This window comes from Anticarsia gemmatalis, chromosome 15 (genome assembly GCF_050436995.1).
Source record: "Anticarsia gemmatalis isolate Benzon Research Colony breed Stoneville strain chromosome 15, ilAntGemm2 primary, whole genome shotgun sequence".
Taxonomy (NCBI): Eukaryota; Metazoa; Arthropoda; class Insecta; order Lepidoptera; family Erebidae; genus Anticarsia; species Anticarsia gemmatalis.
Window position 1 is genome coordinate 4,946,839 of NC_134759.1, and position 27,746 is coordinate 4,974,584.

A 27,746-nucleotide genomic window follows, 5' to 3' on the forward strand; every position below is an offset into this window, starting at 1 on the left:
TGTTCTGTAAAAACATTTTATGATTTTGATTTGCTTTGAGACATTTTCAAAGTAATGTTTTGCTGTATATATTTTTATAAATATCTAAAGTAAAAGACATTGTTATCTAAATATAGCCACTTCTCATTCAACGATAAATCCTTGCGCATTGTTTCAACTTAATTTCAGCAAACCGAAATAACTGACTTGAAATTTGAAATATGTTTTGTGATCAAAATGAAAGCCCCAAATAATTGGGTGATTAAGCGGAGGCAACGGCAATATTTTATCTTCATAGCCAAATAATTTTGGTCCCAATTTTACTGAGTGGAATATTTTTATGCACAAAATGCTGCATAATGATCGGACACATCGTGACGAGTTTACAAAACCAACGAATTTTATACTGCAGTGACTGAACTTCGAACTAATAAGGAGCACGCCCAATCTGAATGTCTACAAAAAACCCAGAAAAACTGTACCTACACATGTTTATAGAAATACAGAATTAGAAACAATAATTTTGGCTCATCCTTGCAGTTAACTTTAAATAAAAATACTAACATCAGGAGTCAATGCAAATACTTAGTAAGATGAAGTTTTGCGTAGTTTTGGCACTTGTAGTTCATGCTCAAACTTCTAATACATTATACAAATCAAACATTTGTTGTTATACTTTATACCCAGAATAAAATATCAAAACGGTAAGTTTATCAGTAGCTTTAACAATCACACTGCATTCACAATAACACAGGTACAAAATGATTTGGCTGCGTGCCGCTTTTCATTAAGTCCAACATATTCAAGTGTGACGCCTTGCTTCACGCGAGCCTCGAATTGATGTGTCACGTTCAAATACATAACGTGCTTCACACGCTTTGCAAAAACCGGTAGAGTAAAGGTGTGAAAGTATATTTGAAAAAACGCTACTAGCTTATTTCTGCCACCTTGTGTGTATAATTGTCATATTATTCTCAGTGAAAGAGTAATCTATATAAAAGTCAAATTGTTTATTTTCTTTCAAAATATCAAATCACTCAAAAACCTCAATATTTATGTCAATACCAAGATAAATAAGTATACACCTATATTATTAAAACCACAGACATTAAAACATAATATCGTCCGGCTGTCTCCTTATCGGGGATTACATAAAAATACTAGAAGTGGGTTTTAATTCAGTTTCTATTTATAAGTACAAAACAGGCACTTTTTAATCTTATTACGCGACGGTCGACAGAAAAAGAAGTTCTAGATTTAACTAGTTCGCCTCTGATCGAAGACATTCAATTAATTCGTTCTAGCGTTCCTCTTATAGGTCCTATTTTAGATTGCCGCCGACGTTGACCAATGAGCGACATCAACCTTTTTTGGATTGAGATCAAAAGACCAATGGATTTGAACCTAACATTAGAGATTTAAATCTAGGATCGTTGCTAAAATAGGTTTGGAAATCTTTCATTATTCAAATACATTATTCTACCTCCCAGAATATAATGTTAAGGGCTAACCTTTAGAATATAATTTAATTCTATAATTGACGTGTAAATGTTTATGGTATGTTCGGAATAGTTTGGAATATTTCCTTACAAACTTCAAATTACCAGACAGATTTTTATTTAATGTATAATAGAATACGGGAATTAACGCGAACACGCATTTTATCTTAAAGTGCCGAACGTTTCGGCGCAGGTTGCACTCGCCGTGGTCGCAGGCTGACTAAGGCGTATTGTTTGTTTCCATTAAATATTTTAGTGACGTAATTAAAATAATACTGATGAAATACTGCCTAACTTTAACTTATAAATTAAACATGACTATAAATAGAAAATGTATGCAGAAGCTCCACAGATCCAGCTCTTAGCATCAGGCTTGCAAGTGGAAGCTAATTAAGTCTTTCAACCAATTAGTATTGCCATTAGCGCTGTGTACACTGAAACGTTTTCATAATAACTGGTCTGCAATTTTGCAGTAGTGTTTCAACTTTGATTTCAAATAATAAAAACCTCAGTCTGTAAGTGTATCTTATCTTTTATTGCAGAAAAACTATTGAAAACTGCAAAGTGTGCAGAGATTTCTATATAGCGTCTCCGTGTACATGATACACAAGTACACTCTCAGATCCTAATATGCCAATAATTAAATTACTTAATGTCTAAAAATTTTAAAAATAGTGCCCATATAAACCAAGCATTCAGCAACAAATACTAAATTGAAAGATAAAGGAGAATGCTCAAAATGTATGGGAAAAAAACCCAGGCCGTACACAAACGGTGTGTAACTCAGAATTTTAGTGATACTGAGTGATTCAATTCCAGATATTCGCCTCTATCAAATTCGATGGCTAAATACTATTTTTTGCTATTTAAAAGGTGAATTTAAAAACTAAATATTTTTCAAACATTCATCACAATGATTATTTTTTGAATAATATAATTGTATCGAAACCGCACTACGGGCGCCAGCTAGTAGTGTGGGCGGGGATGTCTTTTTTATATTCATGATAAAAAATATTGAAAATACATTAAAACCCCTACTGAAAAGTAATAGCAATATAATATGTTTAGCCATTGAATTTGATAGAGGTAAATATCTGGAATTAATTACACAGTATCACTCATTTCTCCCATTGCTCCCATGCTGGATTGAGAGCGAAAAAAAAACATAGAAGGTGCCAGCTGCATTTCTTCCCGTGCATACTGCAAAAGTCAGTAGAGGGATGGAAGGGTTTGGTGCTTCATAGGCTATAGGCTAGCAATCTACCACCATGACAACACTTTTCTACCTTATAATAGCCCTCCAATTATTGTCTGCCAACCCGCATTAGACCAGTGTGGTGGACTAAGGCCTGATCCCCCTCTTTGTTAAGAGGGGAGGCTCGTGCCCCTCGGTGGGGACATATATGACCTGGTGATGATGACTCATTTTTCAAAAATATATTTTTTAATATTTTTAATTTGTAACTCAGTTACATACCTATATTAAAAATGTGTGACTCAAAAAAGATTAAACATTTATATAGGTAACTTATTTAGTAGTAGTAGTAGTAGTTTTGTACTACTCAGTTACATACCTATATTAGAAAATATAAAAATATATTGAAAACCCCTACTGAAAAGTTATAGCAAAATAGTATGTTCAGCCATCGAATTTGATAGAGGTAAACATTGGGAATTCAATTACACAGTATAAATAATTTTTTGAGTTACATAACTTTTGTGTACAGCCTGGGTTTTTTTTGAGCATTCTCCTTTAATTTACTTTACAATCTTAACAAATATTACAGAATATTAAAAAAAAATAACATTTTAAACAATAACAACAGCACTTTAAAGAAAAGTATTGTGTATCGTATGTAGTGTCTGCAAGCACTCCACAATATCATAACCACGTCAAGTATTATCATAATGTACTTTGTCTGCATCGTTACCATCAAACAATACGTATTCGACTGCATTATTCGATATTGTTTGAACTTATAACTTTTATGCGCATAGATTTTCTTTAACAAAAGATTCTTCACTTTGGTTAGTATATTATCATTTCTTTGTTTACCAAATTATGGCAAAAGAAATATTCCGTTTTCAGTCTATAATAACCCAAAAAAGAATTTAAAAACCAAGGTCCACAATCATAAAGTACGTGATAATCAAATCAATAAGCTGGTCAAATATGAGGCCATTAGTTGTATGCCGATAAAAGATCTTCCGGAGTAATAGTATTCTATGTGTTAGATTCAATTACAGCTATAAAGACCTGTGTACAGATTTCATTAAAATTGGTTTAGTAGTTTTTGCAGGAATGAGTAACAAATATACGTAACACATCCAGAAGTAAGACTTTAACAGGAGAATTTTAAGCCAGTAGTAATACGTTAGGCGGGAGAGTGGGCACTCGTATGACGAACATTCAACAGACCCACAAAGACTTCAACAGACACAAACGTCCATTTCATCGTAGGAGCCGCGTATCTTCCGGGACTATTTATTCAACTACTGCGGGCTATATACTTCCCTGTAAAAGCTTTGTCCACCCACCTTTGTGATCAGAACATGAAACATACACTATTGAACTAAATGCTTCAATGTATTTCCTACCCCTTTGGTCCATCTAAACGATATTTTTGTCTTTTTCAATTTAAATGTCCCTCTGACCGTTTCTAATCCCAGTTGACCTTTTCAACGAATGTTGTATGAGTTTCATCGTAAATATAAAGTATTGAAGTACCTGGAACTGTTTTATTACTTAGTTGCTGAGGTGAACTAGGCAGTAGTTTACTGTGCCACGTGGTCACGGGTCGATTTAAAACATAAACTTCGAAATTTTACGTGTTGTCTGAATATACAATTTTAGAACCAGCATAGTATTTTGCATGGCCATTGAAATAAGTGTCGGAAAATCTATCCTATAGATAGTAATTACAACAAATTTACGAAAAAAACTGCCAACATTTCGCTTATGCAGAAAATTTAAACGTAATCAAAGTGGTAAAACCAGGACTTCATAATATAGAAAGTGTCGTCATAATATGGAACGCACTTTGAATGTAGCTTGCTTCGAGAAAAAGGGATGGTTGCAAAAGACGATACATCATTGTAAATCATTTCCTACTATAGGAGTGCTAAAGTAATGTTATCACATACCCGGGAATGCCAATTAATTCGTTCATCAGTTCCTAAACTCCATACATGAAATTCGAACAGGATGCAAGATCATCATTACCGCAAGTTTAGAGTCAGCTCAGCGGTACTGAGGAACAAGTGGGAGTACATCGACTAAATTACAAGACATGCATTGTGTTGGAAACTTCAATCGAACCTCGTTATTATAAAGTTCATTAGTCCGTGAACTCAAAAGTTCGACTGCATTAACTTACGTAATTATCAAGTTCCGTGAAATTCTATAGATATGCTTCGAAACTTTTGTTTTATGTATGATCGTAGAATAATATTATATTACCCATTAGTGTACTATAACTGCGCATTAAACTTTTATCTTTATAACATGTCCATGTGGAGAAAAGCATAGAACTGGTGTCTCTTTAAGAAATAATATTATAAGAAACTTTTGGAAATATACGTTTTCATGCCAGGTATAGAAGCTTTCCTTTCAAAATGATATGACATAAAGAAATAGGTATGATAAAACTCAAAAGTTTGACTGCACTAACTTACGTAATTATAAAGTTCCGTGAAATTCTATAGATATGCTTGGAAACTTTTGTTTTATGTATGATCTAGAATAATATTATATTACCCATTAATGTACTATAAACTTTTATCTTTATGAGATGTCCATGTGGACATAAGTATAAACTGGCGTCTCTTTAAGAAATAATAATATAAGAAACTTTTGAAATGCACGATTTCATACAAGGTGTATTAAGTTTCCTTTACTATATATTATTATAATTATTGTAACAATAGAAATACGTCTATTACTAAAATAAGGTCGCGTGAAATACGAATGTAAATAAGTCGGGTAATCGTAATTACGAATTCGTTTTGGCAAAACGAGAACTTAAGGGATAATATAACTTCAAATAAAATAATTTAAAAATACAGCATACACGCTAATGTATACACAGTAACACAGAAAGATAGAACAAAAAGCAACAAAAAAAGCAAATAAAACTACAAACCAGAGATATAAATTTTACCGAAAGCCTAAACGCTTAGAGTACCTCCGTAAACTAAAAAGCGAATTAAAGTTAGCCAGGCCGTAAAACACATTAAAAGTAAGTGCCTAGATACACTTATACGAAATCAGGGCTAATCCGAGAGCCTCCAAGAACGGCACATTTTGGCCCCGAGTCACCTTTGCCTGCTAATTGCACTCATTCAGAGTGAACAAAACGGCTTTATGCCCCATTATAACATTAATGATCTAAGTATATACTTATATGAACAATCAAATGAGATTTCATTTTACACTCTGTTATGTGAAGGGAATTTTCCTTAAAACGCGTCCCGGGAGAGTTTATTTGAGATATTGGAATATGTAGACTGTAATTTTCTTGATCAACTAGGATGTGATTCTCTATAAGGATATATGTAGGTCGCGAAGTACATACTCTTTCCAGTAAATATTATAATTATCGAGTAAGCTTTTGGAGCCACAAACGAAAGTGCGTGAATTCTACCTGACGTCACCTTAATCGTCCACAATAGATGAATAAAGGCCAATTATTGATGAATTGCATGTATACACAATAATTGCTTGGGTACTTTTGGTTTACTTTTTTAATAGCTGTTACTTAAGTTAGAACACCATGTTAAGTTTAGTAGTACTAGTATGTTTATTTTATGCCAGTACAAATACGCCCTTTAATATAATTTGTTTTTACAATAGACCTCCACTGAGCAGCCAGTTCAAAGAATAACATGCCTTTATTATGGAAAATTTAATCGCAAACAATTCGACTCTAATTTAATTGAAAATATTTGCCATTATGTTTTAGATGACTCCGATTAGATTACTGCTTAATTAATTCTCTGATAACGGTATTAAATGAGCCATTTCATAATTTTGATTAAGAAAGTAATAAAATTGATAAGAGATATTCATTTCAAATGAAAACTTTCAAAGCTGAAAGATATACTATCCAGATCAAAAGCCAGTCACTATATGCTTACAAACCATAACAACTTTATGATAATTTATGTTATACTTAGTAAGTATTAGTATGGTGACAAAGAAAACTCCCGCTACAATTTCTTTTATCTATACTAATATTATAAAGCTGAAGAGTTTGTTTGTTTGATTGTTTGTTTGTTTGTTTGTTTGTTTGAACGCGCTAATCTCGGGAACTACTGGTCCGATTTGAAAAATTCTTTCAGTGTTAGATAGCCTATTTATCGAGGAAGGCTATAGGCCGCCGTAGCGTAATGTTATATATATATATATATATAACATCACGCTACGGTCATTAGGAGCGGAGTAGCAACGAAAAATGTTACAAAAACGGGGAAAATTTTGACTCATTCTCTTAGGTGACGCAAGCGAAGTTGCGCGGGTCAGCTATCCTGTATAAAGAGAGCAAGCCAAGAGACAAAATATCGTAAGTATTAAAATTCTCATTGCGTTTCAGACCCATTTAGCTACTTAGTATTAGAAGCAAGCCTGTCTTAAGTCTTAAGTGTAATAATCTTACAATTAAAAAGTTGTAGGCACGTGGAACATAAAGGTACCTAGTTAGTATGGTATACATATTGTCTATAAATTAGTTTTAAAGCAACAAGTCTTATCAGGCCGGTTCATAATATAACAGTGTTCATTGTAAACTCGTCGCTAATATAATAATTCCTGTCGTGTACACTAAATCAGAGCCTAGATTCGTAAGATAAATGTTTCACGTCACGCCTATGGAGAGGCATTTCAAGCGGGTTTAATATGAAACGAGAACTGAATCTCTAAGATTTTGTAGCTCACTCAATCTTCTTGAACGAAAATCTTGCACCGATTTGTGGACTTTGAAGTGCAGTTTAGAATAAAATGTCGCATTAACGTGTAGACAAAACTGTGATGATCCAAGTTTTTTTTTTATATTTTGGACACAGAACTAAGCCTTGACGTATCTGTCTACTTTTGATACTCACGCCAATTTCAGCTTTGCATAAAAAAAGGTACCGTAGTAACGTAAAAGTATAATAGAAACTTTAAATAACCAAAACTTAAACGATGCAAAAACACACCAAAATAGAAAAAAAATAGTAAGACAACATCAATACAAATGTTTTATTTAGATACGAGACTTGTCTAATATCCTGTATAGTAAATTGGATGAGGGTGTATCAAGCATAGGGCAGTTTGCACCCGTGACCTCGGCCGAGCGTGACAAGGCCACAAACAAAACGTCCCGAACAAATCCGTATTGATGACGTAACGACTCGAAATATAACCGCTTTCCTTCCCCGCAATAGTTCGCCTTATTTTGGTTCGAGTCGTAAATCGAAACAAATTGTGTATCTGAAAGTTTTTGGCCGGAATACGCGTATAAGAATTTGTATTTCGGGCTTTCTGACTTATGGAGAGCAGACGCTTATAAAACAAATACATTACTTATTCTTTTTACACATTTTTTATTTTTAATAACTATTATTGTACACTTCTGTACTTATGCGTTATACAGGATGGAAAAAAATGGCCCATGGACGGAAACTTTAAATATTAAAGATACCTGTAGGTACTGAAAGGAAAATACTTTAATCATTATTTTTAAAAACATTCACTATAGATTCCATTTCATTAAAATCCACCCTATATAGTCACCTTTCAGTATTTATAGGGATTTGTTATCTTGTCAGATAACACTGCAATTATAATGCTATATCTACACCACGTTAATGGTTTAGTGGGCGTGTCGGAAGGCCGTCACAACCTCACAATTTAAATTATTTTTAAACGATTTAAGCAATTAAACGAAAATAAATCAATATTCAATAATACTCAGCTTAATAATAGTTTATACAGAATGGTTCTTTGCACTGCACTTATCGCTAAATTCATATTAATATAGCAATAATGATAAAATCTAGTGGCCGGTCTATCGATCGCGACCTCGCGTGATTCAAATGTATGGACATATTCTATTGAGTCGATTCAAAAACAGCAATTTGTTTCAGCCAGTTTATTAATTCGTTTGTTTGCAATTATATGTGGTGAGTTTTATAGCTTTCCTATGGGAGGAACAATAAATGAGGGTATAAACGAAATGGGCTATTGTTTGCAGGCACAAGAATATTTGATATAAGGACGGTTATTTTGTTGCTTTGGCCATTGTTCCCTTGTTTTTATTAAGGCATATATCTGAGATTTAATGTTAAACAGTGTGTCTAAAACGTAAAATAGATTAAGATATGAACTAACAAAGTTTTTTTCCATAATAGTAAAGTTTATCTTTCATTCACGAGTAAATTACTTTGAATATTTAAAAATCAATGTAATTGTTTAAGTTTTCAATGGGGTCACGTACATATTTCATGTCGTCTAATTCGGATTGACACTGACAACAAAATTATATTGATTTTACAATTGGTTTGTTCGTGTATTTTGAATAGGCCTATTACTGATAAGTGGTATTCAAACAGAGCGTTGCTTTCCGAGAACGATAACAATCCTAAACTTATTATAGAAAAATAAGTTAGTAGTTGGTGGTATACAAAATTGAGAACCTAGAACATCAGTGAACCGCTAACTTATGCAACTGACAGTCAAACTGAGTATCAAAATACAGCTACTCTATTTTGTTTTACAGAATAATTCATTATAATTTCGATAAAATATGCTAAGGTTCTCTACCAAGTGCTCGGACTATATGAATTAAAGACATGAAGTATAAAGTATGTTACTAATAAAGACTATTTAAATATTTTTTCAAGTGCTTCTACATCGCTAACCACGCAAAAGAAAACAAATAGTATTTTATGTGAATTCAAAGGCACTCGGATTTTGTTGAATCAAGTTCCCAAGTTACGAGAGGTCATGGTTTTTTGATGAGCTTCCAGGTAAAAGGGTCTGACGTTTCTAATGGGTTCCGTTAATTTAACTTTACTTAGCTAAGAAATATTCGTTATAATTATGAAATGGCGGTGCATTCTAATTATGTAGAGACAAATATACACTTCAATCCTTCCAACTTTATGTAATCTATACTAATATTATAAAGCTGAAGAGTTTGTTTGTTTGTTTGTTTGTTTGTTTGAACGCGCTAATCTCAGGAACTACTGGTCCGATTTGAAAAATTCTTTCAGTGTAAGATAGCCCATTTATCGAGGAAGGCTATAGGCTATATAACATCACGCTAAGGTCATTAGGAGCTGAGTAGCAACGAAAAATGTTACAAAAACGGGGAAAATTTATCTTATGTGACGCAAGCGAAGTTGCGCGGGTCAGCTAGTCTAGAATAAAATTCTAGGTACATGAAGCTAGCTTACAATCAATCTCACAAGACTGTAAAATTTCGATAAATTTTGAACTGTACCAAACTATTTATAAATTATTAAACAATTTTAATATAAATATTGTAACGTAAATTATATCGACTCTTAGCGCTCCGTCTAATTGTGATTCACGCGAGATAAATTACAACCTGAGTATAAAACTACTAGTTTTTACATATCTTACTGTAATCTAGGCATTGAACTGCTGATTAATGTCTGTTTTCACTACCCACATTTACACGATACATAATATACTGTAAGGTTCAGTATCCTTATTAAATAAAGTACCTCTACGTTAGATATTACTCATACAATAGACCAAAACCTGCCAGTGACGTGCGTCATCTTTTTCAACCAACATACTTCATTCATCTTGACTAAATCTCAAGTCTTTTTTAGATTTTTTCCATGAAAAGCCCCTTATTATAAATGGTTAGGGAAAAGCGAAAACTCATCTCGTAAACGACATGGCTTCGGCCGTATATTTTTAGATATAATATAATAATGGTTAAACTAATGTTGTGTGTTTATGTTTATGTTTTCTTGAATGGGGATGTAACATTAGGGGGGTTTAGTGCAAATGCATTCCTTATTTATATGATTCATAACATTACAATTTATAATATAATTTATAAATATGCTTGTTATACACGCTTTGTAGTGAAATTTGATTTTGGAAGGACTGTGGCCTTATTAATCACTGTTATATATCACACAATATGCTTAAACGGGCGCATATACATATAGTTAATTTCATAACGAAATTGAGAAATCGATTGTTGTCTGCAACTTGAGAAATGATGGCAAATGCCAGACTTAATTCATTTTTGAAACAAAAGTGACTAATGTGGAGTACATAAGTCACTTTTGTTTCAAAAATGAATACTACCTAACATTATAGAGGTTATATGCACAAACATCTTATTACTTACTTAACCTTATGAAAATACCTCTTCGAACAAATTGCTAGCTGAAGATGTCGCAGCTTTTCAATATAAACTCGCTGTAATGTATTAGACTTTGACTGTGTCGTCTAGATTAATGTGTGTCAGCAACTAGTGTATACACGTGGTTTATCCTGTCTCTGTCTTGTAGGTGCAATCACGTTTGCTTGTAGTAAGTAATTAAACCATTACAAATGCATATTGTTGAAGTAAAGCTGACAGTGGACAGTGTTTATGGGATGTATTTCGAGGTGGATTATAATATATGTTCTTTCAATATGGCTGCAGTAATTCCTAATGTCGAAAGTATTGAGTGACTTTGTTTGACCTAAATCATTTTTTTTTTCTTTTTTATAACTAAGTTAAGAAAAATCATAAACAAATAAGATAGCATATAATTGCATAACATTCTGTACTTATTTACATTATAAAGATATATTTTAGGGCGACGCCTAGACATATTGCAGCCGAGGCCCCAATTCTAAGCCTCTTATGTATTCAGCCGAATTATTATACTAAGACGCACAAAGTAGTATTCAATTATGACTTGAATTACGATCAGATCTTCTACTTATTTGCCGCGTATATACCTATATACGTTGTTTTATAGTCAACTGTACTTTCTCTAACATCGTTTCTTCAAACACAACACAACTCAAAAGTATGCTAAAACTTGTTCAAAAGTCGACAAATCCTTTCCATTCTGCATAACACCGTGGTTCCCGCATAAATCCCATGTTCACACACGAGTCGTCATATCGCACTGTTTTGTATCGCATATTGTCACAGCGACGCTACATGGAAGCTCAAAGCGCTGTGCAATGAACAAACGAGGGGATGAAATGCTAATATAATACAAATTGTAGTCAGCATTATAGGGCTGTCTCGTTTACCATTATTTGTTTACATTCACCGTCTCCACGCTTCGAAATGCGAGTAAAAAGTTCGGCCTAGTTGTTGTCAATTAAAATAATAGTAAGCTATTTAGTGAGCCATGTCTAAAGGCTTTGGGTGGTTTGAACTGCTTTGACTCTAGGTTGATCACTAACCATATTTGATGAATGGATGGAAACAAAATTCCAGTTTGATTAAATGCCTATATTTTTCTCTTTTTGACGTTTTCAACAATTTTTATACGCATAATCTGCTAGATTATCTAACAGATTCGTCAAAGATAAAGGCATAGATTAAATTTTTAATCAAATCTGAAATGTATGTTCTGTTCTACGAATATTTATTGCTGTTAAGTCAACGATTAATATGACATTACTTTTGAAATGGATTCTTTCCTCATGCCAGACAATTCAAGGAAAAAAGTTAAGTTACAAAACATTTACCTCAATGACGAGAAAAGAAAGTAATCTATAAAAGTGTTTGCAATATTTACTGTACATACATATTTCTATCAATCGCTTTCACCTTACATATTTGCCAACAAACAGTAAAATAATAATTGTTACATCAGACAAATAATAATATCGACCTCAGACTTTATACATCTGCAAACCGGTAACCTTAAACATAATATACATACAAATGTATCTTCTATATGTTTGCGAATTCCCTTCATTTCCTAAACACAGGCCAGATCATAAAATTTAAGGTCTTTCGGATTCGACAGCCCTGCGGGAATGACAAGTAGGCATTTTGGACCTGTGTCAGTGCGACACCAGGCTGTAGGGGCGTTATTGTCCCGCTTACAGATTCAGTCCCCGCCATTTCTCATCTCAGTGGAAGAAGAGCTTAAGACGATATTACCATAGCGTCACTTAAGCCTTTGTTTTAGGAGAAGTGCAACAAGCCTTTACTAAAATAAAAGGTTGCGCTGTGAATGCAAAAGGGTCGTAAGATTAATTTGCATTGTAGTGACTTATGTCTTTTTTCGTTGCAGATGAGATTTATCGGTGGTTTGTTGATTTAATAGTTACGTGTTAACCCTACTCTGTTCTATTTATAAGAAAATGTATGTCTGTCTCGGTAACAAATGACTTTTAAAGTGAACCGTGTGAACAATGTGAGTGTCACTTGGTTTTCGCATTAGTTATGAATTGTATTTATTTTCGTCTCGTCTGTAGGGCTAGACGAGGGTCTTTATACTCGAGATATGCTAGTCATGTTAGATTGAAGATAAACAATGACTTGCCAGTCACCCTATGCGTTTTAGCTTATATATTAACGAACATTTTAATGAAAAACCACGATTTGGATATTGAATGCTATGGATTAAAGCTACAATAAATAGAAACTGGCACTTTGAGAATAAACTAGCTTACTTGAGAAAATGACGCAAAGTTGATCATATATTTTCGCATTAAAAACATTAAGCTCGTGAACGTGTTCGAGTTTTATAAACTTCGATAGAATTACAACAGAAGTCACAATAAGCTAACAATCAAATATCACATTTCAATAAATTTAGTATTCAATTTAGATTTTATCAGTTACAAAAAATACTGAAACGTACGTAACTACAAGCTGAACAATAAGTTATTCGGTCTCGACTAAAACAGTTACCATAACTTTCAGTTATTTTACAGCAACGATGAAATTCGAAGCGATTCCCTCATTGCTGAACTTTCTACCGAGACTTAAGAAATGCTAGGCTAAGCACAAACAATATCCAAGGTTTTCACTAATTAGACAAGATTCCTACGTACGAAAATACATAAACCACTCACTCTACTCAAGAGAATTACATATTACATACGATTCTCGACCTTGCACGACTATAATAGTGGCTATTATCGCATGCATATTCGAAAAGCAAGTTAAAAATACTCACAATAGGAAGTCTTGCTCCCAGCTTGGAGTCGGACCCTTAACTGTCACCGTCGTCGACTTGACATTCTGTAGTTTGAGTGTCACGTAAGTGTTGAACTGTGTGGCTGCTGACAAAAGTAAACCTTATATTAGCATCAAGTAAGTTCAAAATTGCTTAACACCTACAGGGAAGGTAGTGAGGCATGGAAGAAAAAACAACTACATAGGTTTCTCGTGTAGAATGTCGATCAAAGGCCTAATGAGTGAAAGTTAAATTAGAGCGACTAACTGGAGATTAGTATCTAATTTAATTGACCGCAAAACATCTAAAACTTCGTTTAAAGGGTTACTTAATTATAAATAGAAGTTTACTTTTAGTGAGTTCTAATGTGACTTATTTTTATATCACTATAAGAAGATTGCTGTAAAGCCAATAATTACACCTCATCCTCACAATATTATGAAATACGATAGCATATTTACAAAATAACTTACCTTGTATACCAACATATCGCGCCTTTTTTACTGAAACAAACAAAAATAACCACTTAAATCACAGATATTACAGTCGTTTTGACCCGACAACGACCGGTAAAGGTCAACGGCCGGTACATATAAAACGTTTGAATCACCAAGTTCGGCGGGATTTTTGTAAAGACCGCCAGCTTTGTCCAGTACCGGTAACTTTAGTTGCACAGTTGCCGTATCCTCATTTTATTTATAACTTTTGGTATTCCTTTGACAATTTAGTTTTACTGAAGTCATCCCCAACTTTAGAGTGCGGATTTTACTCAAAACATTCACAAAAACTCAGCAAGTGAAACAAAAATAAAATTTCATATTTTAATTTAATACAAAGCACTCGTGTTTTTTGCGTGTAATATTCGTTGACTTTCCAGAAAGTCTGCTCTCAAAGCTACCTCAAATCATATTATTAAACGTTGTAGGTAGAATAAGAGCCATATTTTAGACACTAATGAGATTCGAGTAGCACAAGCCAGAGGTATCATAACAATAGAGCTCGAGTCCGAAACTGAATAAAGGATGACCTTAGCTTTTAAGTCTTTAGAATAGAGATGCCATTGAACTGGAATAAGTAAGGGCTATTAGGGATTTACTTGTCAAAGTACTGGCCTAAAATAACACATACACTTCACTTGGGAACGAAACGGCACAGAGAAAGAAAAACACAACCAATACGCGTTTGGAACATCACACACACTCACACGCACTCAAACATAATTCTATTGTCACGATTTAAAAAAAATATTCAAATTTTAAACTCGAGAGCGTTCTAATTCGCGAGCTCTCGAGCACACAATTGTTGTGCAACTAAGTTACCACTGGACCTATTTTCCGTTTAATGAGTGAAAAACCTTTTTCCATGTACATAGTTTGCGTGTCTCACGGTACTGGTTGGAATGTGGTCACATTGAGCGAAAGGTTTGTTGCTAACTTTGCTGACCAATAGACGCAATCTGGCAAAACATAATTTTGTATGCAACGAACATAGGCGAGCTTCTGCAATCTGTTCTTATGAAGTATCTGGCAAATGCAGAAACATGTTAACATAGATATTAAAGATGTGTGTTGCATACAAATCTGTTCATTTTGCAAAACACTTCAGTAACTGCAATATGTTGAAATATCATATTAGTTTTCATTTTAAACAGTGGGGTTATCCTATATCAGTTGACAGCCAGTGTACGTCAATTTGATAGCAATCCAATACATTGCTGCTTTGATGTAACGTGTTAATCACTATAATCTAAAGGAGAATACAATGTACAGGATAGTGGCTTACAAACAGTTGTCAACTGAGACACGTGATAGCCCACCTGTTTTACTAATACATGTAATGTTTGAAGTATCGTCATCACAGAGAATTCACATTACACATTAAGCTTAGACACGGCCTTAGACCCAAATAAAAATAAAGAATTTGTCACCGTCAGCAGCAAACTGTTCGCTCAATATTACCACGAACTTATTACGAGAATAGTAACGAACAATCGATGTAGGTGCTCGACATTACTCATTAAACGTTTAAGAAATCGTATGTGTGGTCGATGGACGCCATGGACGGTAATAGAATGGTCAAGAAGACAAACTTTAAATATTTAAACAGTATTTAACATGGTAACAAATGAAAGTTCTGTCATACTTTAATTTTGTTGTCATGGCTCTCTCTCAAATCCTGGAGAGACAGAGCAGTGAGACAGTAATGAGTTCAATCTATTATGTTCATACATATACCACCAATCTTATGGCAATCAAAATGTACCAAATTTCAGCGTAAAACACCAACGCAAAAGCCCGGTTTCCATTCAATCTTGAAGTAAATATCAGATGGTTTATAAGATGGAATTAGTTAAAGTTGCTCTTATACATTTGCTGACGATTTACCTAGCACTGACTGAAACGTTTTAAAACTGGCACTTAATTTCTTAAAAATAATATTTTTAAATTATTTTTTTACAGCGTTATAATTACTACTTCTATTTTTGTCGTACAGTATGTAGTTGGTCACTAATACATCAAAGTAATTGTGGTGGTCATACGTCGGACTTACCTGATTAACATACTATTTTTAGTCATATTTATATTCGTTTTAGTTTAATAAAGGGTACGCCTATTTATGTCATGTGTAGTAACTGCTGTAGTAAGATTTTTAAAAAGACATTTTCATATTTTCTGTTACAAATATTGAATGAAACAATAAAGAGAATTGTTCTTTCAGATCGCTTCTGAAAACAGTGTTATATTTGACATTATACTCGTACCCATTTCGTACCTATTACAATTTCGTTGACATTAAATACTATATTGGCATAAAATGTCATGTCTGAAATCGAATTATATGTAGAGAACGATAAGAGCATTCCAAAGGTAAAGTGTCAAAAACTTTGTTACATAACTTTCTTACAAAAATAACGATTGTATGAAACACAAAAATATCTAATTAATAGTTTGATAAATGGAAGTTTTCCAATTATATTCGTTGTATCCCGCGGGGTACACAACAGGTAGGCAAAAACTTTAACTATCCACAATCTGTATCAATTTATCAAATCCCTCGAAAGCTGGGTCCTCGGACTTATCTAGGGGACTTGGCTAAAAGTTAGCTCATTGAAAACATCGCTCCCGCGGCGCACGATAACAAAAACTTCACACTTTGACATTAATATAAAGCGCTTGTACCAAAACCTTGTTTTGATTTAAATTGTAAGGTTTAAGTTATAAGACTTATAAGCCTTGTAATTTTCTAAAACAATTTATTTGCGGTGTAGGCATCACTCTAAACATCTTAAGAGCTTAGTCTTTATTTCTATGTAAATATTTATATGTTCTAATAAGGTACCTCTATTTCGACAATGTTCCCTCTACTAAAAGTGGTAGAAACGAATACAGCATGATTTCATTAATGACAGTAAATAAATACTACTTTTTATTTGTTGCATGATAAGTGATCAACTGAGCGTTCAAAATGTTCAAGCAGCCAGAAATATAAAAATATTTAGTTTGAGTTAATAAGTATTAGATATTACGTTTATAAATATTATCGTCAAGATCTTGTCACTTTTTAGCACTTGTTGCAAAATACAAGACAGATCGGTACTTCTTTAAATGCCAACTTAAAAAGTTTCACGATTCAAGCAGTGCTTGAAAACTTACACACTTTAAATAATTTACTGCTACAGCAGAGCCTAAGTTTGTTCGTCAACACTTCGCGTTTAGATTCATTCAATCTTCGTCGTAGTGAGGAAGTGGGGAATAAAAATAGTGTGCTCAACTTGCGTTTATACTTTTCAACTTTTAATGACTTCATATTTTGCTAGAAATGCGTTTATTTTTTCAACCGTTATGCTTTTGATTTAAAATGTTTTACTTAAAACTTGCGAATTTCTATTTTTATACTATTTAAAATGAATGTCTCTTTCATTTAATTGAAACAAGGCGGAAATGATTAGCGCAGTAAAGAACGCGTGGGTGATACAAAATTGAGATAAAATATTAACCGCATCCGTCAAAATAATAAATTTTACCGAATTGCTAACAATAAATCTAATCTGAACATTAAGTACACATTGCCAGTGAAGGCACGGGAACCACATTTTATGAATTTCTTGTAAAAAAAGGTTGAGTCGTAAAAGATCAGTTTTAAAGACACACCGCGTTATTGCTCTCCTAAAATTAAAACCGGGAGCAGTTAAACTTTACCGTGTACGCTTCTCCAGCAGTCTTGTCAATAAAATACTTTTAAAAGTCCTTTAACTACGTGCGGCATGCTGTCATTTGTATTTTCGCATGCAAATAAAAATTACCACAAAAAGGTCACACAAAGGCAGAGCGCCGAGTCGAGAATAAGGTATGTAAATTTGTCCTTTTGTAGACAAAGTGTATAAATAAAAACGAGAATGTAAAATATTTTAAAATATAAGCTCTCCAGCAATTTTTCAGTGGTGAGGGACATCGAACAAATATTGGCATCGTTTCAAACAAATACTTTTTTAAATATTAGAGTTTTACTGTGTGAAGGTGCTTCAGTGCGCTCAAGTACTAGGGAACGTGTAAATAATTCAAGTAAAGTTTATTTTTGGCTGTTCGGGCTTCGAGACCGGTGCGGCGAGTGAGCCGCGGCGGCGGCGGCAAAACTACTTGCAATTTGTATGAAGCCAACTGGCGGATTATACGTCTGCGTGTGTATGCAAATGCTACTTTGCCAAACTTGCCTCCGTTGGGTTATTTAACCAACTTTCTCAAACTCCAGTAATTAAATGTACGCCGAGAAAATTTTACTCACAAGATTTCCATACAAATGTAAGTGTACGAGCAAAATGTTGAAGTTTCTTACAAACATTGTGATAGCGTATTACCTGATTATCATCGTACGAGTTCTAATAGCTCTTAAGGAAAATAGCTTATTATTATTGAACTTTTGAACGACATCATTTGACCTTGAAACTTTCCAAGTTAAGCTGTAATATACAATATAACACAGTAGTCTTATTATTAATGGTAACAAACAACATAAGTTACCATTTAAAAAACTTGATATATATTATCTATCTTATTGTTTCCAACTACAATACACATAGTTGGTAAAATAAGACTTTGGTAATGAATGTGATATAACTGCGCATAAACTAAAAACAAAACAATATCCAATAACACGCCGTCTCACAAAACAGTTTCGATAAAACACAACGTAAAACAATACAAAAAATCACTTTCAAAAACTGGTTACAGCACTTTATTGAAAAAAGTTTTTCAGTATCCCTCCGTATCATGTACCCTAACTCGGTACAGAAAATCGTAAAACTAGATTATTTACGCAATGCCTCCAGAAGGGTCGCGAGTGGCCACCGCCAACCAGTGTCCGTTTTATGTCCCACCTATACCAACACATTATACGTACTTGGAATTTGTTACACTGTTTCAGACTAAATACCTACGAACGTGATTCGTATGTTTCTATTTTACGCTACACTACAAGATAAAATTAGAATGCCTAATTAACTCTATTAGGCATCGAGATAGTCAAGTTTCTAATTAGAATTTACGTTCAGAATATATTATTAGAAAATTGTGTTATTCGAAACCCTAGATTGTTATTGATTGTAGCTTATTTTAGACAGTCTGCTTAGTTACTATGAATACAGTAGGTACCCCTTGTTGAGAATACTAACACATGACGTTTGTAAATAAATTTGGATCCCCAAGTACAATAGAATTCTCTGAGAAATGCGTAGACCTGCATCTAAAAAATAGTAAATAACCTGCATCTGCATTGTAAAAAAACTTTTCCGCTTCACTACCAAGTTCAGCGCCCCAAGGATGGGTAAGTCATAAACTCATAATCACCTCTATGGGCGAGTGGATGGATGCTCACACTACGGACAATGCTTCCCTCGCCTTAATCCACAAGTACATTCATTTTACGATCCTCTAGGAAATGTAGGACGAGGGAAATGCAACAAAACAAACTGTACGAGTAAACATATTGAAGTCCACATCTGTATTGATAGAATCAGCAGATCCTTTAGCCTTTTCGAGGAACTACGGGGGCATAAAGATTAAATTATTCGTCTGAAGGAACGACTGTAAACAAACGTAGAATTTTATCTATAGATAATTCCAGTTAACGTTGCAAAACAAATGGACTGAGTAAAAGTTACAAGCAGAAATACTATGTTCTCATTAACAATTCACCCGAGACCACTCAACTCATATAACTTCATAGTGATTAGTATTTATTGATAACTATCTGAAATCTAAAAAGCTGTTTATAATTAAGCCTGCATTATAAAATCACTGCAGACATTCCAGCAAATGTTCTGTAACAGACACTGTAGAAGCGAAAATCAACGCCTTTGAATACAAATTCAAGTAAATATCATTTGTTTACCACCCGGTACAGTTACCTACATATTTCGTATGCTAGTAGCGATGAAAGCGAGCCTTCGTTTTTGTAACCAAACGAAGCGTCAACAAGAAGGTTTTAGGTAACAAAAGCAAAGATGCCGGAGCCCCTCGGTACAATGACAGAGAGCAGCCACAAATTTAAATAAGCAGCATTTCATTAAAGGAATTCTCAGTGTGAATAAACTACAAGAGATTTATCGTGAACAATGGTGGTGCCGATACGAGGCGCGTAATAAGAAAAACTTTACTTCGGACATCGTTTCCATGTTAGCGTTATATTGGATTTTGTTTCGTATCATATTGTGCCTTCCTCCGATATGTCGTACATTTTGGGATGCTAAATATAAGTTTACTTTAGGAAAAGAAAACTGTTTTTGAATTGCGGAATTCTAGTGTAAATACCTAAAGCTTAAACCATTATATTCTTATTATAATGTACCGTATTTACATTCCAATATATTTGGGGATTACATAAGTATCTTTTGTAAGTAAATTCGTACCTTACGAAATGAAAGTATAATTAACTATTTATTCCAGGTAACATTTTCTTAGAACAATTACGAAACATTCGGAGCCAACTTTATTATCTAGTTATAAAACGGTCGGACAAAAAAATACATGTTTCACAATCTCATTTGCTAATCTTTTGAGAAAAAAATATTTAATTAAATTCTCTTGAAGGCTGCATAATAAATATGATACGTAATTACAGGATCAAAGAAAAACATTTATTATTTTGTTTGTTTTATTTGTGAGCTTTGCTTAAATGTATGAGATGTAAGCGTTACATTAAGCTTATTCGTCTTGATGTGGTAATTAAGAATAAAATAAGTTACTATAATATTTCGTTCTAATACTCGCAAAAGCTGATAAGATTATTAAATACGAAATATCTCATATACACTGAACAAGCACTAATTACTAAAAGATAGAAATAAGACTTAAAACACAGTAAATAATGGTTCGGATAGTTTATGTATAGCATGCAAATCACTTTAGCAACTAAAAATAAAGATTCTAATCACACCATATCCCTGTTTTTTCTCGCCCGCAAAACGAGTGCATATAAAAGGATAATTTAAAGCAAAACAAGCGCAAACGCTTGGGACATAAATAATTGATTGTAGTAGAGCAGTGGCGACACCCACGTGGACACAAACAAGGGTTTGATTGAGAATTTGTTGCTTATTTTGTTTTGTATCGCTACTGTATACACGTGTGGATAATAGTTCTATAGAATAACATACTAATGGTCGGATTCATAATAAGTAATTTAATTTCCATTTTACATGTGACGAAACTCATACTTCATTTTGCGCGCACGTACAAAAGCCTTTTGGTATATCATAAAATATAAATAAATAATAATAGGTAAATATTTTTGTACATTTTGGTGTGATCAGTGCTTTTTAAATGTCAGGACATAATTAATACTTGATATTTGCATTGTGTATGTCATTTAATGCCACTGGCTATTTAGGTTATAGTACAAATTGTATAAAAGAATATTCTATTAAACAGTCAAAAGAAAGGTATAGGATCTGATAAAATACCTTAATAAAATTTACGCATTAACCTGTCCAAGAATCAATACGAAACTTTAAAGTTTATTTATATGTATGCTCACAACTGTATTTATAAAATCTGACCTAAAATAAATTGTGCCACCATTTTTCAGCCGCGGCTTTTCGATACAAAAAGTATCGCGTCTGTTCGGCCAGTAATGACTTATTTTCCTACACACAAAAGTTTGTTCAAGTCGACAAATTATTCCGGCCATTTTGTTCTGCCGCCGGGAAATATTCGACAAGTGAACAATGCTTGCTGATCGTTCACTGTTTGTGTAGTTGTGAAGAAATATTCTCGTTGAAGAGATCCTATTGTGTTACTTGATTGTGAAATATTTATAACGTTTTGTTTGAGATAATTCGTAAATATTCTAATTCTCAGAACGAAATCTTTAGAAGGCACAAGGACGTTCAAATTGTTCTTGTATTGCAAAAAGTAGAGAATCCGTATTCAAATATTGTTAGAACTATCTTACAGAGGACCGTTACAAAATGCACAATAATAATTAAGTTATTGACCGAAAATAAAATCAATCAGTGGACGTAAATTATGACAACCAGATTGCAAATTGATCACTATGTCAAAATAAAAAGCCGCGAACTACCGTCACGGTCCACAGTGCCGTTAAAATTAATTATTTTACGGTTGACGTAATTTAACGTACTACGAGGGAAAGCCAACAGAGTAAGCTGCACACTGTAAATAAACGCCTCGAATTTTCCCAATTAATTTTTAATTGTACGAAGCACGGTTACCGCACATTGTAGCAATTTTTATATGCGAAATAACCTGTGTGACTTGCAGCGCGATAGCGAATTTGTAAAGTTTCTAGTCGATTTTGTATCGAGTGTTATAGTTTACGAAACCAATTAATTCTTTTGTTTTACCTCTGCTTGCTTCAATTGCTGCTTCAGTTATAAAATCTTCCGATTGATGTGTTCTGTGTGAAGTACATAAGTAGTTAATTTACGATACATTGGACACCCAAACATTAGCGCAATTGTCCGCTACTATCGAGTACGGACAAGCGACAATATATCGATAAATTTTGTATGAAAATTTGATCAGAGTATTTAGCGGACGCCGTTGTTAACTCTCAGTACACGATAGCCTCAACTGTAGAGAATGGTTCTACATATTGTGATATTCTTGTCATAATTGTCCATATCAATTTAGATTAAGGAACCGCAAGTGGTTAGAGATCGTTCCGTGCACCTGAGCCCTACGAGGAAATTCGATCCTTCCGTGAAGGGCTGTCAAGTTCCCCGAGATGCACCTGTTGACGCCCTGCGGTGTCTTTAGCTCCCCTATTCCATCTTCCCGCGTCTCTAAGGACTGTTTTGACGCGCACTACCATTAATAATATTTTTGCTCTTAAGTGAGATAAGTGTTACGTAGTTTTGGAAAAGCATCGATCTAAAAAGTAATTGTTCGAAAATAACAATTTTATAATTTACTCTTTAGGTATAAGTTTTGAAGTATGTCTTTACAATAGTATATCGTATTTTGTAAAACTGTGCGAAAAATTACAAATTTTTATATGTGAACGGTAAGATGGGGACTAATAATTTCCTTATTTATCGAATAAATTAATCGTATTCAAATTTGTCTATTGGTTAAATGGTATACTCGGCACTTCTATTATCAAATGACTACACGTAAAGTGCGTTCTCTTTACGATGTATACAAATCTGAAATCGTCAATAACGTAGAGTGCACGCATAATGTTATTACAGCTGAAGCCTTGTATAAACATCTATTAATATTGTAAACCGTTAACGTACAAGGAAAGTAGATAGTTTGAATGTATTTAGAAGGGTCTTTCTTCATATTGCTAACAAACCTGAAACGTGGCAACAAATAAAAAGATTATTTAAAGTAGAGGTCAATTTAAATTACTATTGTAGACTGACTTTTAAGTTACCATAGAAACACATTTATACATAACATTGTACAAATAAGTATTTTATAAACTATCAGTTATATAAAAAGAAAACCAGTAAAATTCAGGCTCCCTATAATTTTAGTCCCACGACGTAATAACCTTTAAACTCTACTTTATCTCCAGCCTATATTAATCACAATTTTATCGATAACAAGTTTTATAAGGAAATTTTCAAAGAGCGGTCACTTCATCATAGATTATAAACGTCAATAACAGGGTGGGCAGATGTCCCGCCTACTGAGCGAGGATCGCCACCCACTCGACATAAAGGTTACAATGAATCGTGATTCGGATTATCATATCATTAGTCAGAACAAGTTTAACGAGAAAACTTTTATTTAGTGGGCGTACTCTGATTACCTTATCTGGGAAATTTTATTTTATCATTATTTGCTCTTGATTATAAATTTAATGTGAGCATATTCATATTACTTTTTTTTTATTCACGGGTGACGATCGTGCGTAGGTTTATATATATTTATATTTAATTTTATCTGAAATACAGTTCCCAGTAAACTAAAATTTCGTAACGATCCTCCATAAATCTTTCATCAGAGTATCAAAATATTTTTTTCATATACAAATATTATGTTAGTTTACCTACTGTGAGGTAGAATAACATTTCAAGTGTGTGTATTTTCTCTTAACATCCAAGTTAAGTTTCTTTTGATACAAATAACAACATTTCATATAATAATATGTATACAAGAAAGTTATTATTCTATCTCTACGTCAATCGTTGAGTTAACATTATCTAAACCACTTTCTTCAACTAAAAGTAAATGCCATCAAAAACATTCTGTAAAAACCTCAAGTCTCGCCGTAAAAAGTTGTGAGATCTATATAAAACCAAGTCGATTAATCTATTTAGTCTCTACTTAAAGGACCTTCTGTCTTAAGTTATTACATATGTTATTATCATGCCAATTTTAAAAAAATACCTTTAAAACAAATAGACCGACCTGGCCATCGCATGATTTGATTATTAGTATGTATCACACTACACAGCACGACAAAAAGTTAATGCTCCTGAAATGTTAATAATGGTGAATTTGTGTTTTCTTGCGATGACCAAGTCGATCTATTTGTTTTAAAGGTATTTTTTTAAAATTGGCATGATAATAACATATGTAATAACTTAAGACAGAAGGTCCTTTAAGTAGAGACTAAATAGATTAATCGACTTGGTTTTATATAGATCTCACAACTTTTTACGGCGAGACTTGAGGTTTTTACAGAATGTTTTTGATGGCATCTCACTTCTTTTTGTAGAGCGAACATAAGTCCAATTTGTAAGGAAAGACGTTTTTTTTTCATAATTTAACATATTTTCTTATGGGAATGTTGTTCAGTTTCATGGGCTAAACACCCTTACCCACCCTTTACCACCTCCCGTTATGCCTCATATAGTAGGTACCTATTTACACCTATTTATTTTATTTTCTACAGTAATAATAATTCATTAACTGCAAATGTAACCTTGTAATCTTATACATTTATATGGGATTACAAAGTTATTGTTGCAGTTGGTGTATTTCGAAAACTGGACCGAAATAAGAAAATATTAAATTTTTCCCATGATTGAGACACTTAACCCTTTTTGTATTCTAAATTTTAAGCTTCTAAGTCTGCTAGAAGTACCTTAGACTTTTGATGATCGGTGAGTCAGTGAGTCAGTGAATCAGTGAGTGACAAAATTCAAAATTTTAACAAGTTGTCATTCTTAAACTACTGGTTCAAATTGACTGAAATTTTAAATATACCGTGTTTATACAATGACTGATTAGTTGCTGAAAATCCAGGCTTCTTGTTTTATCCACAACGAAATTATAGGGGTGTCAAAAATAGCCCGAATTGCTTCGAGAAAAGGATGTTACGGCCGTGCCGCTATTTTTTTGCTCGACTTGCGGGGGCACTTCCGTGCCCCCAGATTTTAAACTCGAACTTTAACGTAAACTCATATAACTTGACATCCATGACACAATCACACCACACATGTAATAAAGAAGTACAAAAATTCACAAAAGTTAATGAATTACTGCAATAGAATAACGTAGCATGCGACATGCGACTGCACCCTTCACATTAGTAAACTTTATGAATTATTTACACCAATGAGCCTGAGTGTGGCACATAATTCATTTTAAAGTTCAGCAAAGTCACTCCTCCCGAGGGATAATGGGTTATTGCATGCCATAATTACCACGCTTTGTACACAATTTTGTTATCGTTCGAGATAAGTAAATGTTGTTAGTAAACATAATTACAAGGAAAATGTGTTGCATTAGATTTGGTAACGTAATGTGATAAATGTAATTTCCGATCTCTGCCTTACGCTGTAGAAAAATACCGAATGCTATGTATATATGTCATTTTACTTAAGTCCCTTGCCTACATTGCTTAGATGCAAACATCTAATGCATGTATACTGCCGTCTAGTACCTACTACTACTAGTACACATAAGCCCAGTTTAATAATCGAACACACAAACAAAAACCAGAAACTCGTACCGTGTCAAAACTACAAAATGAACAACATAAATTAATAAATAGCTCGTATTACTAAGAGCAATATGTTAAAGTTTAACAACAACACTCAACAACAAAGCCATTAAAGGCGAAACAAAATAATGCACAACGCCAACAACAGCCAAACTTTAATCCCGCTCTCGAAATTGGCGCGTCAAACCGCAAGCTTTATAAAAAGGCTGTTCTTTACACAACCTTTATAAATGACGGACATCGTTATAAGGGTTTGGTAATTTCACTTGCGCTACCTTTCCTAGTTCAAGTGTATGCTGAGCGGTCAGCCGTTAGATTCTGAAAAACGTTCTTCCAGGAAATCGGGCTTGAATAATTCATTTCTTAAATTGTATTAGGGTGTTGTTTAAATAATTAAGACTGTTTACTTATTCATAGATTGCGTCATATTATTGAGGAACAAAAATCGTGTCGCAATACTTTATTATCTCAGATCAGTTAACACTTCATTTAGTAGCTCAATTTTTTATTATCATTATTCACTTCAAATTAAATTTACGCTAAAATATTTATTACAACCCTGGCAATTCTTTCCGTCAATATATAATCTTTTATTTAACATTGAAATAAATGTAAAAAATAGTGCACATTAACAACCAACGACCTTAACCAACTTAAGATAAATTATTACCCCTCTACTTTACTGACCACCATTACCTGACCATTGCGAGCTCGTAAGATGTACCCAACAGCTACACATTACGTTGTTATAATTACATAACATTATCCTGAATATTAACTCAAATATGAGATGTTTCGTACTATGATTAAGCTAAGTGGTGCCACTCAGTGGTATTAGGTAAGTAGGTTGACGTGTGTTCATATTTATAAGACGTATTCTGCTGCTTCTCTAGAATGAAAGCGTCAAGAAATGTTGGAACACAAGTTTGTTGTATTTCTTGAATGAATGTGAAGTTTTGTATGACATTGCCAAGTAAAACAGAATTATGGAACCTGATTTTAAAATAACACATTTGTAGCATTTCTTCTTTAAAACCAGTTTCCGGTCGCGACTTTATTAAAAAGCATCGTATGTGTTAATCTAGGTTGTTTTACGAAATTTCATCTTTGTGAAAGAGTAACAAAAATATTTACAAAATTCGGCATTTGTAATTCCCGTAGGATATTTAGTGCATTGTTTTGAACACCATCTGGTTTAAATTATAAACTTTCATACCTGCATATGTTTGGCGAAAGCTTAAGAAAAAAACCATAAATAAATCTAAGTTTAATTGCATTGAAATTCAAAATAAATAGATCGGCTAATTGCTAATTAGTTTAAACGGTCTTTATCCCCTATAAATAACGGTCATATTGTCTCGTAAATTGCTTTGTTGGGCAACGAAAGCTTTAATTCCTGATACATTTAGGTACCTAATTTTCTTTGGAAAGAAGCTCTCTACCTACGTGTATTACGTACCGTTGCACAAAAGAAACCATGACCAATTATAAGAAAATCAAACTCCAATAAAACAAACTACAATTGAACTATCAAGTAAATTTATTGAATTACATTCTTTACCAAAATGGTGTCATATATCACCGGTGTATTCCCACACCGTGTTACATTTCACTTCCCTACACTATCTCGCCCTTGAGACAATAAACTATCTTCTATATTTTTTACGCGTACCAAATATA

At 33.4% G+C, this 27,746-nt stretch overlaps 1 protein-coding gene across 4 annotated transcripts in view; it reads right to left on the minus strand.

Moving 5' to 3' along the window:
* The window catches only part of LOC142978874 (protein unc-13 homolog B-like), a 373,594-nt gene that overhangs the window by 292,710 nt on the left and 53,138 nt on the right, over positions 1-27,746 (minus strand). For 3 of the 4 annotated variants that reach the window (XM_076123479.1, XM_076123480.1, XM_076123476.1), the window contains exons 2-3: positions 14,120-14,149; positions 13,647-13,752 (exon numbers count right to left, since the gene is read on the minus strand). In XM_076123479.1, the coding sequence (XP_075979594.1) occupies positions 13,647-13,752; positions 14,120-14,149 (136 nt within the window). The remainder of the gene's footprint in view (positions 1-13,646; positions 13,753-14,119; positions 14,150-27,746) is intronic. The other variant, XM_076123478.1, reaches the window with a different exon arrangement.